The following is an 18395-nucleotide window of genomic DNA, read 5'->3' as shown; positions in this document are numbered from 1 at the left end:
GCAAAGCACCCTCACAACATGATGCTGCCACCCCTGTTCTTCACGGTTGGGATGGTGTTCTTTGGCTTGCAAGCCTCCCCCTTTTTCCTCCAAACATAATAGTCATTATGGTCAAACAGTTCTATTTTTGTTTCATCAGACCAGAGGACATTTCTCCAAAAAGTACAATCTTTGTCCCTATGTGCACTTGCAAACCGTTAGTCTGGCTTTTTTATGGCAATTTTGGAGCAGTGGCTTCTTCCTTGCTGAGCGGCCTTTCAGGTTATGGTGATAGAGGACTCGTTTTACTGTGTATATAGATTATTTTGTACCTGTTTCCTCCAGCATCTTCACAAGGTCCTTTGCTGTTGTTCTAGGATTTAATTGCACTTTTCGCACCAAAGTACATTCATCTCTAGGAGACAGAATGTGTATCCTTCCTGAGCAGTATAATGGCTGTGTGGTCCCAAGGTGTTTATACTTGCGTTTTATTGTTTGTACAGATGAACGTGGTACCTTCAGGCATTTGGAAATTGCTCCCAAGGATGAACCAGACTTGTGGAGGTCTACAATTGTTTTTCTGAGGTCTTTTGATTTTCCCATGATGTCAAGCAAAGATGCACTGAGTTTGAAGGTAGGTCTTGAAATACATTCACAGGTACACCTCCAATTGACTCAAATAATGTAAATTAGCACATCAGATGCTTCTAAAGCCATGACATCATTTTCTAGAATTTTCCGAGCTGTTTAAAGGCACAGTCAATTTAGTGTATGTAAACTTCTGACCCACTGGAAATGTGATTAACTTAATTATAAGTGAAATAATCTGTCTGTAAACAATTGTTGGAAAAATTACTTGTGTCATGCACAAAGTAGATGTCCAAACCGACTTTCCAAAAGTATTAGTGTGTGGAGTGGTTGAAAAACAAGTTTTAATGACTCCAACATAAGTGTATGTAAACTTCCTTCTTCAACTGTATGCATGTATGTATGTGCGGATCAGCTTCTTTTAGAAGGCCAGCATTACTCCATGTTTAACTCTGTGTTGTTGTCTGCTTTGCTTTATCATGGTCAGGTCGCAGTTGCAAATGTGAACTTGTTCTCAACTAGCCTACCTGGTTAAATAAAAGGTGAAATATATATAAATCTAAAATAACCCTATTTTATAAGACAGTTCTTATTTGATTAATGGTGGTAGGACCCATCTATGTGAAGCTAACCACAATAAGGATTAGCCACAATAGTGGACTTTGCAGTTAACCTTCAAAATAAAAGTATGGCATGATTCTATTATTTGTATTCATTTGCATCACTGTCAATGACATACTATATTTTGAAGGCAAACCGCAAATTCCACTATTGTGCCCTACTCCTTATTGTGGCTAGCTTCACAACACATAACCCGATCTGGTCGAGCCTCATTAGCCAGATGAAGCTAGCTGGCTGCTTCTAACGTTAGCTTCAGGAAACAGGGTTAAGTAGCTGGCTAGCCATTTATTTTCATGAACTGAAGTTTAATTTCAATAGGCAAACAATTGGCAACCTAACTAATACTTACTCACAAGGATTCCTAAATCATTGCTTGGAATAATGAAAATGACTGCCAGCTGGTTATATTGGTGCTAGCTAGGTACCAAGCTAAAGCTAGCTGCCACAGAAGTTGCGTTTGAACAAATGATGCTTTATTACCAGCACGGTATTGTAAACACATCGTTCGTGGCCGATGTTTGCTTGTTTGCAGACTTTTTTGTACAGCTTTGACAGTGCTACTATATCTTTTTTTGCCACATAAAAGACCCAAATAGCGTTCCATTGTATGCATGTTGTGACGCTATTACTGTGCAACTCCGGTAGTGAAGCATCTGAAAAATAGCTGATTTGGTAGTGTGTACCGGTGCCCGACCAGTCAGCGAAAGCCAACATCACCCACGACAGAGAAAGGTTGATTGTCAAGGGCAATGAATTCCGTTATCTTGGCTTTAATGGATTTCGCCTTTGACTTGCCTCGCTGAAATGTTCTTACTCTTTCAAATTACTGCTCAACTTGACTGCTCGATCCACACAGCAGATATTGTGGGCTAGGTTAGGAATGCTGTGTTGCACATGCAGCGCAAAATTTTACGCTGAGTCATTACCTATGTACCTAGGTCATATAGGTATGCACGGTAGCTTTAGGTTTTTAACATCGGTGTTAAACTAGACATCTGGCTGATGCTGATGTTAGCATTTTTAGCTAATATCGTCCGATTCCGATATGCTCACGATATATAGTGCATCCCTAGTCTGATTACTTTCCGAAAATACTGTATGTGTGTGAAACATTGATGCATTTAAAGTGGAACTGACAGCATTTTAGCAACATGAAATCTTATTAAAATCTGTTCATATACACCCCCAGGAAGAATTACACTTTATTTTTAAATGTTCTGACAAGCAATCACTTAGACATTTTCATAAGTACATATTACAATGTTTAGAAATTACATATACTAAGGAATTTGTGAAAACCCTATAACAATATAGAGTGGGAACGTGGCCATGCGTTTGGACCATTAATAGACACTGCAACAAATAAAACTGAATAAAAACATCAGTCTTGATCAAACAACCATGAAAAAGGTAGGCTCTCTCTTCTTCAGTTATGCACATCAACAACAAGATCAACAACTAATGCTAGCCAGAGCAAGAAGAGCTAAAATCAAACGAAGGAACATTAGATAAACCCTCACAAACTTTTGAAACTAGTTGGCTGTCAAAATTGCACTGATAAACGATGGGGAATTGTAGCCTCCTAATCCTTCTGCATCTTGCCTGCCAATGCATTATTGTCCCAACGAAGCACCCAAGCTAACTAGCTAAAGTTGGCTAGCTTGCTACTTCCAGACACAAATGAGAGAACATCTCAGCCTGACCATTTTACTCACTGTAGCAGAGCTGGTTAAGCTGTTTACATGTTATCTAGAGCGTTTTTGACTAATATGGATTTTTTTTTTTGCCTACGTTTACTGACACCGGTCATATTCAGTTGGTGTTGCGCGTTCATAAATTCATCAGTTTTTCTGCGCTCTGGTACACTCAAACGAGAGTGCTCTTAAATCGAAGTACATAGCCAGAGTGTATTTGCGAACGCAATAGATATGCTAACTGGATAACAGTCTTTCAAGTTCTTGCTAGCTAACCAAATGACACCCAAATCTCTACCTGTGTATAGCCACCGAAAAACAATATGAGGGGAATTTGATTAGCTGGGAATTTGATATTTTTAACTGATATGATTGTCTGTTTATTTCATATCTGCAAAGTAGTTAAAACGCTGGCAGTTCCACTTTAAACTTTAGGTTACCGTGTGTGCTAAAAGTTAAATGTTTTTTGCAATGAGAAGTAATAGTTCTACATTTTGACTGGGAAATGCTTAATGGTTGCGTTTTTGTATTCTTATGGATTGGGACCTACTGGCGGCAGGGTAGCCTAGTGGTTAGAGCATTGGACTAGTAACCTAAAGGTTGTAAGTTCAAATCCCCGAGCTGACAAGGTACAAAATCTGTCGTTCTGCCCTGAACAGGCAGTTAACCCACTGTTCCTAGGCCGTCATTGAAAATAAGACTTTGTTGTTAACTGACTTGCCTAGTAAAATAAAGGTAAAAAATGTCAGAGTTTATGGACTGCTTATCCTTTAACATCATGCTGTGTGTGACTGCTCTCTTTCCATCAGCCCTATATAGTGGTGCCTGGAGAAGTGGGTATACTCTACTTTTGCCAAAAAGTCCCCAAACGGCCCACCAAGCGAAGGAAAGGCACCCTGTGAAAAACCCTATGTTTTTATGAGGTTTCCTATAGATTTTCTTGATTTTCACTCAACATCAACACTTTTTATTTAAAAAAAATAAATGTTAAGGTCTAAATCCACAACAATGCTTATATCTGATTGGGTGGGCCTGTCAGGACCTGGCTCCACAGTGGGTGGGCCTCTGTCCACCCAGGCCCATCCATGTCTACGCCCCTGATGCAAAAAGTTTATGATGACAATTGCGCATCACAAATAGCCTACTAACACTTCGGATTAATTTTTTAAATACCTGGTTTGCATACCGATTGTTGCCTTTGTCAGCATTTACTGGTAGATATCCTACATTTAAACGTCTTTCCTACCCGGCTACCAATGTCATTCTTCTGTGAGCTGCTCCATGTCAAAACCAGTTGAGAGCTGCACACTTGCTGCTTGCAGATAATATTCCGTTGAAACTAGGGTGTGTGCGGCACGCATGTGAATTTATATCACGTGCTTTGCGGTTGTGTTGGCTACTTTGTGCAGGATTTCTCCACTACACTACTTTGATACGCATCAGTAGGGGTTAAAACGTGATTATAAGCAATACCTGCGTATATCCCTCCACTACATCACTGGCCCTTTGTGTTTTACAAAAAAATGCACTCTACTACACAAGTGCGCTGGTATTAGTTGTTGTCCTTTCAGAATCATGAAACTGTCACACACACTGAAGGTTTATAGGTTTGCCACTGCGCAAACATGTCTATATTAGATATTAAGGCTGTTAAGATATTCATGTTTCAAGAAAGAAGTAAATAACTTTGGCCTGGCGAGATAATTTGTTTTTTAATCCGCTGGTTTCACTGTCCGAAACAAGACAGAGTACAGATGTATCCAACACTGCGACAAGTGGTGTACTACAACACTGATCTCTACCATCTCAATTTACATTTGTTGTTTGTTTTGCTTTTTATGCGCTTTGAGATAATTTTCTGTAATGAAAAGCGCGACATCCAGTTCAATAAATTATCATTGCCACAAAGGCAGATTCCACAGGCTTCAATTAAATTTAGCATAAGGTCAGCATAAGGTTAAGGTTAGCAGTATGGTTAAGGTTACGTTTAAAATCTCATTTGTAGAAAGGGGCAGGGTTTTGATTTCGGGTTATAGATGCAAGGGATGACCTGTCACTACATTAACGTTACCGCCCTTGTTTGTTGTTAATGAATGGCAAAGAAACACCCACGAAACATCCACATCAAACCACATCAAACCACACCCCCAACACAACTCTCGTTTCTCTTCAGTCATGGCCGCTAGCATTTCTAATGAGCAAAGCACCAAAATAAAGCCAAATTATGAAGTTCAGCCCCCCTTTAACTTACAATGAAAAGCACAAATAATGTTTTGCAGGTTTTTATTGATAAGTCAAAATAATAATAATTCTGGAAGAGGGTTATAAAGTAGGCAACCGACAAACAAAGATGCACAGCAGAACACTGTTGCATGTAGGTAAAAGAGTGATATGGCTCGAATAATTTAGAAAAGGAACTAATTGTAACCATTATTAAGCCAGACTTAGTTCATAAGACAACTTTGAGAAGTCTGATGTAGTTTCATGACGAGGAATGGATTGGTGAAGAAAGAAAATGCTACAAAACAATCCTGATGGTTTATCAAAATGTAACAGCCTTGTTACAAACAACGAGCCGCCATGGGATTCCAACGCCATCTGAAACACAGGCACAAGAGCTGGTAAATGAAGCATCATTATACTACCAGTTAGATACAGTCCCAGAGACCAGATCCATGTCATCTAACCTGATTTCTAAACGGAAGCGTTCAAGATTCTGAAAGTCACAGATCAAGCTAAAAAATGCAAACCATGAAAATGTGACAAATTTACAGGCAGGGACTTATGAAGATCCGTAGGTATTACTGTTCTCAGAGAAACAGAGACTTTAGTGTTTAAACAGAGCTGAGGAAAAGTTCTCCAAAATACACTGAGTGTACAAAACAAGAACATTTCAATGACATACAGTGAATTTGGAAAGTATTCAGACTCCTGTAGATTGACCAGGGGAATCCAGGTGAAAGCTATGATCTCTTATTGATGTCACTTGCTAAATACACTTCAAATCAGTGTTGATGAAGGGGAGGATACAGGTTAAGGAATGATTTTAAAGTCTTGGATTGTGTATGTGTGTCATTCAGAGGGTGAATTTGCAAGACAAAATATTGAAGTGCCTTTGAACGGGGTATGGTAGTAGCTGACAGGCCCACCGGTTTGTGTCAAGAACTGCAACACTGCTGGGTTTTTCCACATTCAACAGTTTCCTGTGTGTATCAAGAATGGTGGTGACCCAAAAGGACATTCAGCCAACTTGACACAACTGTGGGAAGCATTGGCGTCAACATGGGGGCCAGCATCCATGTGGAACGCTTTTGACACCTTGTAAACTGGGGGGCATTCAATATTAGGAAGGTGTTCTTAAAATGTTTTGTATACTCAGTGTATGACTTTAAATCTTGGGGAACTGGTATTAATTCTGTTCACATTGAGCCCATGTAAACCTCTGCCTATGAAGGTAAAATCATTGCTCGGTTCTAGTCAGACTTTTAAAACAAAACAGATATTGAGTTGAACGGATTGAATACAGCGCTCCAGACTACTGTTTTCCCCTGCCACCAACAATTTTTCAGTTGATGCCACCAGACCATGATTTGCTCGCACCCCAACAAAAATTAATTACAGGGTCAAATAATAGAAATATTTGTAATTATATTATCAAGTCATTCATAATGCTTTATAAGATGTGTAATAAACCACTGGTATTCAATAAATAAGTTGTTACATCTAACATGTCCAAGCAGGAATGCATGATTGAAAAGATTTTGATTTGCAACCTAATCTTGTGATTGTCATGATTGTTAGGTTAACAAATAGGCTATAATTCTTTAGATTTGAAAGACAAAATTAGGGCACCAGAAGATACAGATGTTTTTTATTTTTAATTTGCCTTCATCTTTATGTGCACTATTTGGGCTGCAATTTCTGAGGATGGTAACTCTAATGAACTTCTGCAGCAGAGGCAACTCTGGGTCTTTTCCTGTAGCGGTCCTCATGAGAGCAAGTTTCATCAAATCAAATCAAATTTTATTGGTCACATACACATGGTTAGCAGATGTTATTGCGAGTGTAGCGAAATGCTTAGGCTTCTAGATCCGACAGTGCAGCAGTATCTAACAGGTAATATCTAACAATTCCACAACAAAACCTAATACACACAAAACCTAATACACACAATCTAGTAAAGGAATGGGATAAGAATATATCAAATATATGGATGAGCAGTGACAGAGCAGGTAAGATTCAATAGATAGTGTGGGATAAAGTATATATATATATATACACACACACACACATACATATACAGTGGGGCAAAAAAGTATTTAGTCAGACACCAATTGTGCAAGTTCTCCCACTTAAAAAGATGAGAGAGGCCTGTAATTTTCATCATAGGTACACTTCAACTAAGAAAAAAATCCAGAAAAATCACATTGTAGGATTTTTAATGAATTTATTTGCAAATTATGTTGGAAAATAAGTATTTGGTCACCTACAAACAAGCAAGATTTCTGGCTCTCACAGACCTGTAACTTCTTCTTTAAGAGGCTCCTCTGTCCTCCACTCGTTACCTGTATTAATGGCACCTGTTTAAACTTGTTATCAGTATAAAAGACACCTGTCCACAACATCAAACAGTCACACTCCAAACTCCACTATGGCCAAGACCAAAGAGCTGTCAAAGGACACCAGAAACAAAATTGTAGACCTGCACCAGGCTGGGAAGACTGAATCTGCAATAGGTAAGCAGCTTGGTTTGAAGAAATCAACTGTGGGAGCAATTATTAGGAAATGGAAGACATACAAGACCACTGATAATCTCCCTCGATCTGGGGCTCCACACAAGATCTCACCCCGCGGGGACAAAATGATCACAAGAACGGTGAGCAAAAATCTCAGAACCACACGGGGGGACCTAGTGAATGACCTGCAAAGAGCTGGGACCAAAGTAACAAAGCCTACGATCAGTAACACACTACGCCGCCAGGGACTCAAATCCTGCAGTGCCAGACGTGTTAAGCCAGTACATGTCCATGCCCGTCTGAAGTTTGCTAGAGTGCATTTGGATGATCCAGAAGAAGATTGGGAGAATGTCATATGGTCAGATGAAACCAAAATAGAACTTTTTGGTAAAAACTCAACTTGTCGTGTTTGGAGGACAACGAATGCTGAGTTGCATCCAAAGAACATCATACCTACTGTGAAGCATGGGGGTGGAAACATCATGCTTTGGGGCTGTTTTTCTGCAAAGGGACCAGGACGACTGATCTGTGTAAAGGAAAGAATGAATGGGGCCATGTATCATGAGATTTTGAGTGAAAACCTCCTTCCATCAGCAAGGGCATTGATGATGAAACGTGGCTGGGTCTTTCAGCATGACAATGATCCCAAACACACTGCCCGGGCAACGAAGGAGTGGCTTTGTAAGAAGCATTTCAAGGTCCTGGAGTGGCCTAGCCAGTCTCCAGATCTCAACCCTATAGAAAATCTTTGGAGGGAGTTGAAAGTCCGTGTTGCCCAGCAACAGCCCCAAAACATCCCTGCTCTAGAGGAGATCTGGAGGAATGGGCCAAAATACCAGCAACAGTGTGTGACAACCTTGTGAAGACTTACAGAAAACATTTGTCCTCTGTCATTGCCAACAAAGGGTATATAACAAAGTATTGAGATAAACTTTTGTTATTGACCAAATACTTATTTTCCACCATCATTTGCAAATAAATTTATATAAAATCCAAGAATGTGATTTTCTGGATTTTTTTTCCTAATTTGTCACACTGCTTTGCTTCGTCTTGGCCAGGTCACAGTTGTAAATGAGAACTTGTTCTCAACAGGCCTACCTGGTTAAATAAAGGTGAAATAAAAATGTCTTATTATACACTTGGGAAAATGTATAAATGTTTTAACGAGTTCAATGCATTGAACACAATTGATTTCCTACCAAGTTCAAACCTACTACCCAATGAGGCCTAGTGCACTCGTAATGGCCGATGCACAGCTCCATATTTCAAAGCCATATCATATATCTCGATTGTAAAAGTGTGAACCAGGCACAGCAGCAGGTCAGACACTTTCATTACAGGAATCATGCACTTCACCGTTAGACCAAATAATGGTTTTATGCGCAAAAAAAACAAGACGTTTTGAGTGAGGTGACCAGGTAGAATGTACAGCTCGCACCAGTGTGACCAACAAAAAATGTAACTTGCAAAGCCAAGTCAAAGGGTAACAAAATACAACTATATGGTCGCAGTCTGGAGCCCTGGAAGAGCATTAATACAATAGCGCACTACATAGGGAGCCATTGAAGACGCAACCCCACCTGGTGTTAAGAGCCCCTCTGAGGGCAGGCACTGTAATCTGGCTTACCTGCTACTCCAGATGGGAAGGCCACCATTCGCTCTAGAGAAAAGCCACTTACTGGGCAGAACCGTCACTGGGTCAGCATAGTACTTCCAGATCAGAGACATCATCAGCACGGCCTGGGAGAGACAGAGAGAGGACGTCACTCTCTGCCACTTGCTCCCATTGGACTGTGCATCTGTCCATCATCATCCAGTCCCACATCTATTACATTTTTGTATAGTTTGCTATTGCAAGATTGTGAAATAAGCCTAGCTACTATGAAAATATGGAATGAATTTTAATTATATATATATATATTTTAGGAGTTTATACTCCATACATCTCAGGTTTACATCGCTTACCGTACTTGACTGTGGCCTGCTGACCATTTCTGGAATTAACTGGGGGAAGAGAGAATAATACAAACTTCAGGCAACAAACTGATAAGAGTGTGGTTTCTGACACAGAGAGACAGTATCACAGTGGAACTGTAAGGCCAACAGGTGAGACTGTACGGCAGCTGGTTAGAAGGGGTGGAGATGTCAGCAGAAGTGTTGCCCCTCCTCAAAGAAGCTTTGGTCAAGCCACAGGAAGTGTCTCACGTCAAGGTCACCTTTACCTTCCTTCATCCACCTCAAGCTCTATCCTGAGGATTATGGGAGATTCTAATTTGAAACCCTCCATGTATTCATACTGATCGCTGCATTTACTGCATCACAATTAATTTAAGGGTGCTAACACCCTAAAGATATGAAAACCTCTCCATTAAATTATTTCACTGTGTCATTGTGCTTTGGTTTCACATTTGAAATGATAGAGGAGTGGTAGAATTATCTTTGACTCCAGTGAAAACAGAAATTTTCAGCACATTCTTCCCTTAAAATAAATCTGCATGGGGTATAGTATCTACAAGTATATATTAGTTCCATTCGGACAAAATAATGGTCCTGTATTGGGTCACCACTGGTCCGTGGAAGTGGTGTGCTGCTAAATGGCACGTTCTTGAAAGGGAGCCCTTTTCCTTCCTCTGTTACTGTCAGGGACTCAAGAGATCGAGCGGGAAAATGAGAAAACAGAGAGGGCAAGAGAAGGCCGATGGCAACAGGCTGCAGCTGTGACAGAGGCCTCCTAAGTGAACACTCAGAGCAGTTATCTGAAACCCCCCTGGCCACCACTCCCTCCCAGCCCTTTGTTTTTTTTCTATTTTTTCTTCCCCACATCCTTTTTAACATACATGTACCGAGTCCCCTATAGAAAGATGGAGCAAATTGTGCAGTAGAGTTTTCCCACCTACTAAACCAGCTAAGAGAAAGGAAGGAAAAATTGGTGATATTAACAAGGCCATACCTCCACCATGTCTCATTATACTAAGTGTTTTTAATGATAAATATTCTATAGGCTACATTTAATTTGACAAAAATCTCTAGAAGTTAAGGGAACAATGCATACTTGTATGTGTGGACTTGAGATAAAACAAATATCTCTTTAGAACAGAGATGGGCAACTGGTGGCCCGCAGATCAATTAACCAAAATGAAAAAATAACAATACAATACAATGAGGAGAGAGAAGCAAGCAAGACTTTTACACATCAGCAGTTTTTCCTCGTTATGTCATTCACTGAGTCACTCAATTAGCCCATGTCAGCAAAACATTTTTTTGATTGGCAAGTTAGTCTAGCGGCCAGCTATCTAAAATAAAAAACCTGGTCTTGCTTTGTCATTATTGGGTATTGTGTGTAGACTGATGAGGGGAAAAAAACAATTTAATCAATTTTAGAATGAGGCTGTAATTTAACAAAATCAAGGGGTCTAAATACTTTTGAATGCACTACTGAGCGCTCTGGAGCAGGTTTTCATCTTTCCCTCAATCCTGACTCGTCTTCCAGCCCCATACTGCTGAAAAACATCCCCACAGCATGATGCTGCCACCACCATGCTTCACCGTAGGGATGGTGCCAGGTTTCCTCCGGACGTGACCCTTGGAACTCATGCTAAAGAGTTCAATCTTAGTTTCATCAGACCAGAGACAGACTCCAAGCAGGCTATCATGTGCCGTTTACTGAGGAGTGGCTTCCATCTGGCCTGATTGGTGGAATGATGCAGAGATGGTTGTCCTTCTGGAAGGTTCTCCCATCTCCACAGAGGAACTCTGGAGCTCTGTCAGAGTGACCATCGGGTTCTTGGTCAACCCCCTGATCAAGGCCCTCCGATTGCTCAGTTTGGCCGGGCAGCCAGCTCTAGGAAGTGTCTTGGTGGTTCCAAACTTCTTATATTTAAGAATGATGGAGGCCACTGTGTTCTTGGGGATCTTTAAAGCTGCAGAAATGTTTTGGTACCCTTCCCCAGATCTGTGCCTCAACACAATACTGTCTGGGAGCTCTATGGACAATTCCTTCAACCTCATGGCTTGGTTTTTGGTCTGACATGCACCCTCAACTGTGGGACCTTATATAGACAGATCTGTGCCTTTCCAAATAATGTCCAATCAATTGAATTTACCATAATTTCCGAATGTACTATAGGTAGGAAGTAGGAGCAACCAAATTTAATTTTTGGTGAGTTTGGACATTTAGAAGCGAATGAGACATTGTGCACATGAAGAGTACTGGCTCTGGAGCAGCATGTGTACACGCTGTGTCTGTGTGGAATCTGGAGTCACTGGGGCAACGGGCATGCCTTGCTGTGTTTCGTAAACACAGATCTGAAATGCTTCTTATTTAAATTTCTACTCAGCATCAGACTCATTTGGTGTTTCAGTTGCACCTCTCCAGAATTCACAAACAGCATTCTATCAGCAGACAGACAGCACTCTGACTTATGTGTAGCTAATTTTCTATGGTACTTTTCTGTGTAGCCAGCCTACTTTTCTCTGGTAAAATGCAAGATTAACTTTGAGAAAAAAGTTAGGAAATGTAGCTGGCTACATTCTTTCTATTATAAAACAGAAGTATGGCCATGTATAGTTTTTGCAAAAAATATCTTGCTTTTTCATTGTAAGCTAATTTAGCCTAGTGTAGATGCCGGCCAAATAGAGTTGCACTTCTGTTGTCATCTGATGAAAATTAATGTATTTTCTGTGAAGGAAAACTATAGTTGCAGGTCCCTGATCACTCTATTGAAGCAAAAATAACACAGGTGACTTTCAGTATAAAACAGGACCCCTGTCAATACACAGTTGGACCTGCTCCCGCTTTGTGCTATTTACAAACAAACATGACTGGCTCAACTGTTCTAGGGAACTATGGTAAACTCAAAATGAAAAACGCAATCTGCTTTATATTCTAACCTATTGCTCAAGTTGAATGCAGGTATTTAATGAATAAGTAGCTGAACTTAAAATAAATAGTTAACGGTATTAAAAAAAAATAATCCAGTAGCTATTTCCAAATACCCTGGTATATGGTATACTGTCCTAGCTGTATAAAATGCTCTCTTTTCTAAACGGTTGCGTATCCATCGGCCCGTCAAAAATTCAACACATCTGAACTTTCTGTCCGTGGAAATTGTATGGATATGAATGCGTCATCTCTGCCAACTGTCAACGTACGACTCCCATTGAGAAAGCATTGGAAATCAGGGATACTCCTAAAATCAACATGCCATTCTGGTCGTGAACTGTGCAGTAAGGTATCATCACAGGGCATTATGTTATCAAGCTGCAGGTTGCTAGCACAAAATAAAGGAATTAGCACCAATTCATGGCAGATTGGGGTCACGAGTGGCACAGCGGTCTAAGGCACTGCATCTCAGTCCTAGAGGCGTCACTACAGACCCTTGTTCGATTCCAGGCTGTATCATAAGCGGCCATGATTGGTTGTCCAATAGGGCGGCGCACAATTGGCCCAGCGTCATCTCCTGTTAATGATTTGATGGCAACATACATGGACAGTATTCTATTTGCTACTGTGGTCAAAACAGGATTTGGTGTTTGTGGATCTGAGAAGATTTAAATTATACTTATGGGGAAAACTCCCTTGGATCAACATCACTTTGTCATAGCACTTAACCATGAGATATGCAAAGCAGACTGCTTGCCCATCCATTCCACATGTGATGTCGTTTACCAGATTTCTGTGTACAACACTGAACAAAAATATAAACAACATGTAAAGTGTTGGTCCCATGTTCATGAGCTGAAATAAAAGATCCCAGACATTTTCCATATGCACAAAAAGCTTATTTCTTTAAAATGCACAAATTTGTTTACATCCCTGTTAGTGAACATTTCTCCCTTGCCAAGACAATTCAGCCACCTGACAGGTGTGGCATATCAAGAAGTTAATTAAACACCACGATCATTACACAGGTGCACCTTGGGCTGGGGACAATAAAAGGCCCCTCTAAAATGTGCAGTTTTGTCACACAACACCACAGATGTGATGGAGATTTGATGGAGTGTGCAATTGGCGTGCTGACTGCGTGAATGTCCAACAGTGCTGTTGCCAGAAAATTAAATGTTAATTTCTCTACCATAAGCCACCTCAAACATCGTTTTAGAGAATTTAGCATTTTGTCCAACTGGCCTCACAACCGCAGACCATAAGTACGGCGCTGTGTGGGCGAGCAGTTTGCTGATGTCAAGGTTTTTGAATAGAGTGCCCCATGGTGGGGTTATGGTATGGGCAGGCATAAATTATAGACAATGAACACAATTGCATTTTATCAATGGCAATTTGAATGCAGAAAAATACCCCTAACAAGCTCCTGAGGCCCATTGTTTTTTTGTGTTTTTTTTTTTTGGGGGGGGTATATCTGTGACATATCTGTATTCCCACTCGTGAAATCCGTAGATTTGGGCCTAATGAATTTAATTAAATTGACAGATTTTCTCATATGAGCTGTAACTCGGTAAAATCAATGACATTTTTGTTTTTATATATTCCCAAATGTGGCATTTACCCTTATATCACGGAGATGTCTTACTCTTCAGCCTGCAACGCTTATGATGCTAAAAAAGAGCCAGGAAGGGTAGTCATAAGGTTGAAGAGCAGATGACAGTTTTGGAGAGGGAGATAAACTCTGAGTCACCATCACCAGCCATTAAATGTTTGCGGGTCTTTGTCAATCTCTCCCAGTAGGAGAACGAACATCATGTCCCGGTACTAGACTATTACAGAGAAACATGTCGACACAACTTCAGAGTTTGAACACAGCATTACCGGTAAAATAGGGCTACAATTTGTAAACGTTACCGCTTGAATTATATACTCACATAGGAGGAAATTGACGGTAACAACCTTTTGACAATGTTGCAACCAGACCTACCCGGTCGCCATTTTCCTTTGATTATTTACAATAGCCGTCGCTAGGGAAGCACACACCTCTCTCTTTCTACCCAGGGTGCAGGGTATTTTTACTGAATACTTTGTATTTTTGCCTAGTGAAGTTGGACTGTTGTCTTTATTTTTCTCAAATATATGTATTAAGATAATGCATTGTTGGTAGCCTAATATTCTTATAATAAGATGTATTGTGTGTAAGTTTAGGGAATATCCGTATGTGGAGCTTGCAGTTTTAACCTTTTGCAAAAAAAAAAAAAAGGTATATGGGCAAAACGATATGGAGATAAAAACAAAAATGTGTCATAGTTACCCCCCGATGAGTGCTCATCTAAAGACAAATACATATAGATCTGATTGCCATGTAAAATTATCCACACAGGTATCTCGCTATGATTTGAAAATGTGTTGACGGCTCCTAAAGCCAATCAATGGCTACCAGGGGCGGAGAGTAGCTTGTCCGTCAGATTGATGCTATAATGAATTCAATAGGGAGGGAGGGGGAGAATCCAATCCGGTTTGAGCTAGTTTTTGTTCCAATGGAACATTAAGGTTTGCTACGCTGTAATAGAACGTAGTGTTTGAATCTTATACCAACATACAGTATTTTTCTTGCTCCGTTTTGGAACAGTTCCCTCTTTATTTGAACTTATACGCAAAACAGCCATGCCTAAAAGGAGCAAAGTAAGTGGAATATGTTTTATTGGTTGTATATATCCTTTGATAGATAAAACAAATGCATTTATTTTTGCATGTAAAATGTAGCCGCATATCCATGTTTTGTTCCGCTCCAACATTGTTGCACTGCTGTGTTCAACCAGGAGTTTAAAATGTATCGGTCTGTTTTGATTTGGGAAGTGGCGGGTTTTCTACCTTTTCACGCTGTGATTTTAGTCTTCGAAAATTAGGACTGGTTACATGTATGGTGTTTTAATATTTACTCAATTTCAAATTGCGGTTTTGTCACGTCTTCGTGGTGGTTGTTTACAAATACATTAACCTATAAAAGGACAAAGAGGTGTAGGTCCCTAGCTACGTCGTAAGATGGCGATTCTGCAGAAATAAAGTTGGTGACCGATTTTTTTTAACTAGGCAAAGTCTATTGCAAATAACATTTTAGATTACATTGCATTTACACTTGTTGAAACTCTGCATCATTAAAATATAACTTAATTGTTGGTAGCATAATGCTCAACGCACGGTGGGCGGTATGCACATGCAGAAGACTGCTTCTAGGGCGCTTTGAAAAGGGCACGAAGACTTGTGTCATGGCTGCCCTTGTGGGCAAGGGGAACACTGACGACGTTTTTCTTATTTTGCAATATAAAAGTTAATAGTTAAACTACGTAAAATGCGTTTAAGTGCGCTAATGTAACATGCTGCATCGTTAAAATATTTGGTTTAATTACATTTCCGTGTGCCCTTTTGTTGGCTCGAGCCAATTCTGGGTTATGCAATGGCGATTCGTTGACATCACAGTGGCGCTCTTGTTGCTGGGGATTCTAGTAGATTCTGTAACCATTTGGAGAATCGCTGAGGATCTCGGAGTTTGAAATTCGAATGAATGGCGGGAACGCATAGTAGACTGTCTGGTCGGAGTAGCGAGCACAGTCATGTTGCCTGGCAAATCCCATTCATCACGAGTGAATGAATGCGTCGGGAGTAGGCGGAGTCGGTATTCCCCCCTCTCAGTAGAGATTACAGGCAACATGGTATTGTCATAGGAAATGGGAACATGATCTGAGCAAGTTGACACTATTATCCGTTTATTAGGTAGTACGTGGGTGATGGAAAAATAAGCAGCTATATCGAGACTGTGACCATAACACGCTGCAATGCTTTTCCTTACCTCCCCTACGCCTTTTTGGGGATTACATAATTGCCCTAATACTCTTGGCATTTAAACTGTCCCTCACCCAGTAAAACCCACTTAACACGTTTGCCCTGCTGAGCTGTCACTAACATGTTGTTATTATTATTATAGGCAAGCGCTGATGTTGAGGCAGCAGAGGTGAGTCATACACATTTTACTGAAATATGTGTGTTGTATTTAATCAAGGTGATCGCTGGTTTGTAAGAATTTAAATGTTCAAAATACAATTTCATTGTTCTGCCACCAGGGGTCAGCAGCAACCCATGTCAAACGTTGTTCCCATTATATGAGTAAATAATTGGTATTTTCTTTTGAAATATTTCAGCCTAAGAGGAGATCTGAGAGATTGGTAAATGTGAGTATTACACACCATTATTGACACTTTAATTAAAGATGCACCCAAAAACAGAATTTCAGCAAATAATCACAAATCTTTCATTGCAGAAACCTGCAATTGCAAAGGCAGAGCCCAAGCCAAAGGTGAGGAAGTGCAGACATTACAAATGTAAATTAATTGCAATTAAGCACTTACGGTGTCTTATCCCATTAAACATATTTATTTACAGAAGGAGAAGGCAGCACCTAAACCCAAGAAGGCTAAAGAGGTGAAAAAGACCGAGCCTGAGAAGGAGGTGCCCGCAGAGAATGGAGAAGCCAAAGCTGAGGAAGAGGTAAGGGGCTGCTGGGATATGTATGCATTTTGTCCTATAAGGACAAGAAAAACACATCAAATTAATAGTTTATGATCTTATACTATTTTAAACATAAGATATTGAATGCAAATTATAAATAAGTTCTCTCAACTATTGCAAATTGTTTTAAATTTAGGCACCAGAAGAACCTGAACAGAAAGAGGAAGAAGAGGCGGCCGAATAACATCTCTCAAACCACATCTTTTATCAGTGCTCCCTGTACCTCTTTTTCTTGTACAATTCAGGGGTATATTTTTATCGACTATTTTCTAAATGCAGGTTTTTTAGTAGTTTGATTGTAGAAACACATTTTTTTATGAAATAAAAAATACAATTTGAGATGGGGATTTCATTGCATCCCATGTTTTTACATCTCTGGAACAATTACGGTCATTGTAAATGTCAACGGTTTTTATTTTCGATATGGGGGAGGGGTGGGAATGAGACAGGTTACTACACCAAGAACATGCAAGCACGTCGTTTACAGGATCTGGTCAAAACAACAGAGAGCTTGTCTGAGAGACTAACATTCCATAGGCTATATGAGGGAAGGTATACGTAACCTGCATTGTGTGGTGGGGATGAATTAACTCAAGGGGGAACACATTGTTTTATTGTTTATAATGAGGAAAACATTTTAAGGTGTTTAAACTGTGTTCCATATGTTAACTCTTGTACTCATTATGTTTTTCTTTACCATTCTGCTCAATAAACCTATTCCCTAGTACTGGAGTTCCTCCCTATCAGGCCTGTGCATTGGGTGTAATTGGTTGGCTCTGTTCTGTGATAGCATTGCAATAAATTTGTATAGCTGCTATTAAAAGGGGTTTTCGACTTTCTATATGCAGTGTGTAATGGTACATTGTGAGTATGGTAAAAATGGAATTGTGTTCTTAGCCAAGCTAAAGAAGTACATAAGTTAAATATACTGACGATTATGGTTCCTTGGATGCTGAGAAACTGTACATCCATTTGAGCTGTCAAATACACAAACCAGCAGTAGCAATATTCATGTGGGGTTTAGGTATCAAGTACAAGTGTACAGTTCTTTTATCCTTTGTTTATAGATGTATCTGTGTAATGATTGGTATAAACAAACCAATAAAAATTTGGTTGTACTTGTTTTGTTCTTTGTGTGATGGAAATGGACAATGTCTGAATCCAAATAATCATGTAAAAACTAAATTATTTTAGATGCCAGTTCTGTCCACATATGTAATGCAGTAGCTAAATAATACCAGTTCTGAGACTGACATGAAAAACGTTACTTGGTTATTAGACTCCTGTCAGACTCATTCCATGGGCACATTGTTTTCACTCCACCCATTA

At 39.9% G+C, this 18395-nt stretch overlaps 1 protein-coding gene and 1 long non-coding RNA gene across 2 annotated transcripts; one reads left to right on the top strand and one right to left on the bottom strand.

Moving 5' to 3' along the window:
• Positions 1-5148: 5148 nt before the first annotated feature.
• LOC112228599 lies at positions 5149-14535 on the bottom strand. The gene is made up of 4 exons (XR_002950078.2): positions 14435-14535; positions 9584-9622; positions 9246-9358; positions 5149-5480 (listed from the first exon to the last, which is right to left on the bottom strand). It is a non-coding gene; the product is annotated as an uncharacterized LOC112228599 (long non-coding RNA).
• A 473-nt stretch (positions 14536-15008) lies between these two features.
• Positions 15009-18184, top strand: LOC112228598 (non-histone chromosomal protein HMG-14). Its single transcript, XM_024394051.1, has 6 exons — positions 15009-15185; positions 16486-16512; positions 16700-16729; positions 16819-16854; positions 16941-17045; positions 17203-18184. The coding sequence occupies exons 1-6, from the start codon at positions 15168-15170 to the stop codon at positions 17248-17250; spliced, it is 264 nt and encodes an 87-aa protein (XP_024249819.1). The 5' UTR covers positions 15009-15167; the 3' UTR covers positions 17251-18184.
• Positions 18185-18395: the final 211 nt, after the last annotated feature.

The sequence above is a fragment of the Oncorhynchus tshawytscha genome, linkage group LG30 (genome assembly GCF_018296145.1).
Source record: "Oncorhynchus tshawytscha isolate Ot180627B linkage group LG30, Otsh_v2.0, whole genome shotgun sequence".
Classification (NCBI taxonomy): domain Eukaryota; kingdom Metazoa; phylum Chordata; class Actinopteri; order Salmoniformes; family Salmonidae; genus Oncorhynchus; species Oncorhynchus tshawytscha.
The sequence above is the reverse complement of the archived record's forward strand: the minus strand, read 5'-3'. Positions and strand labels throughout refer to the sequence as shown.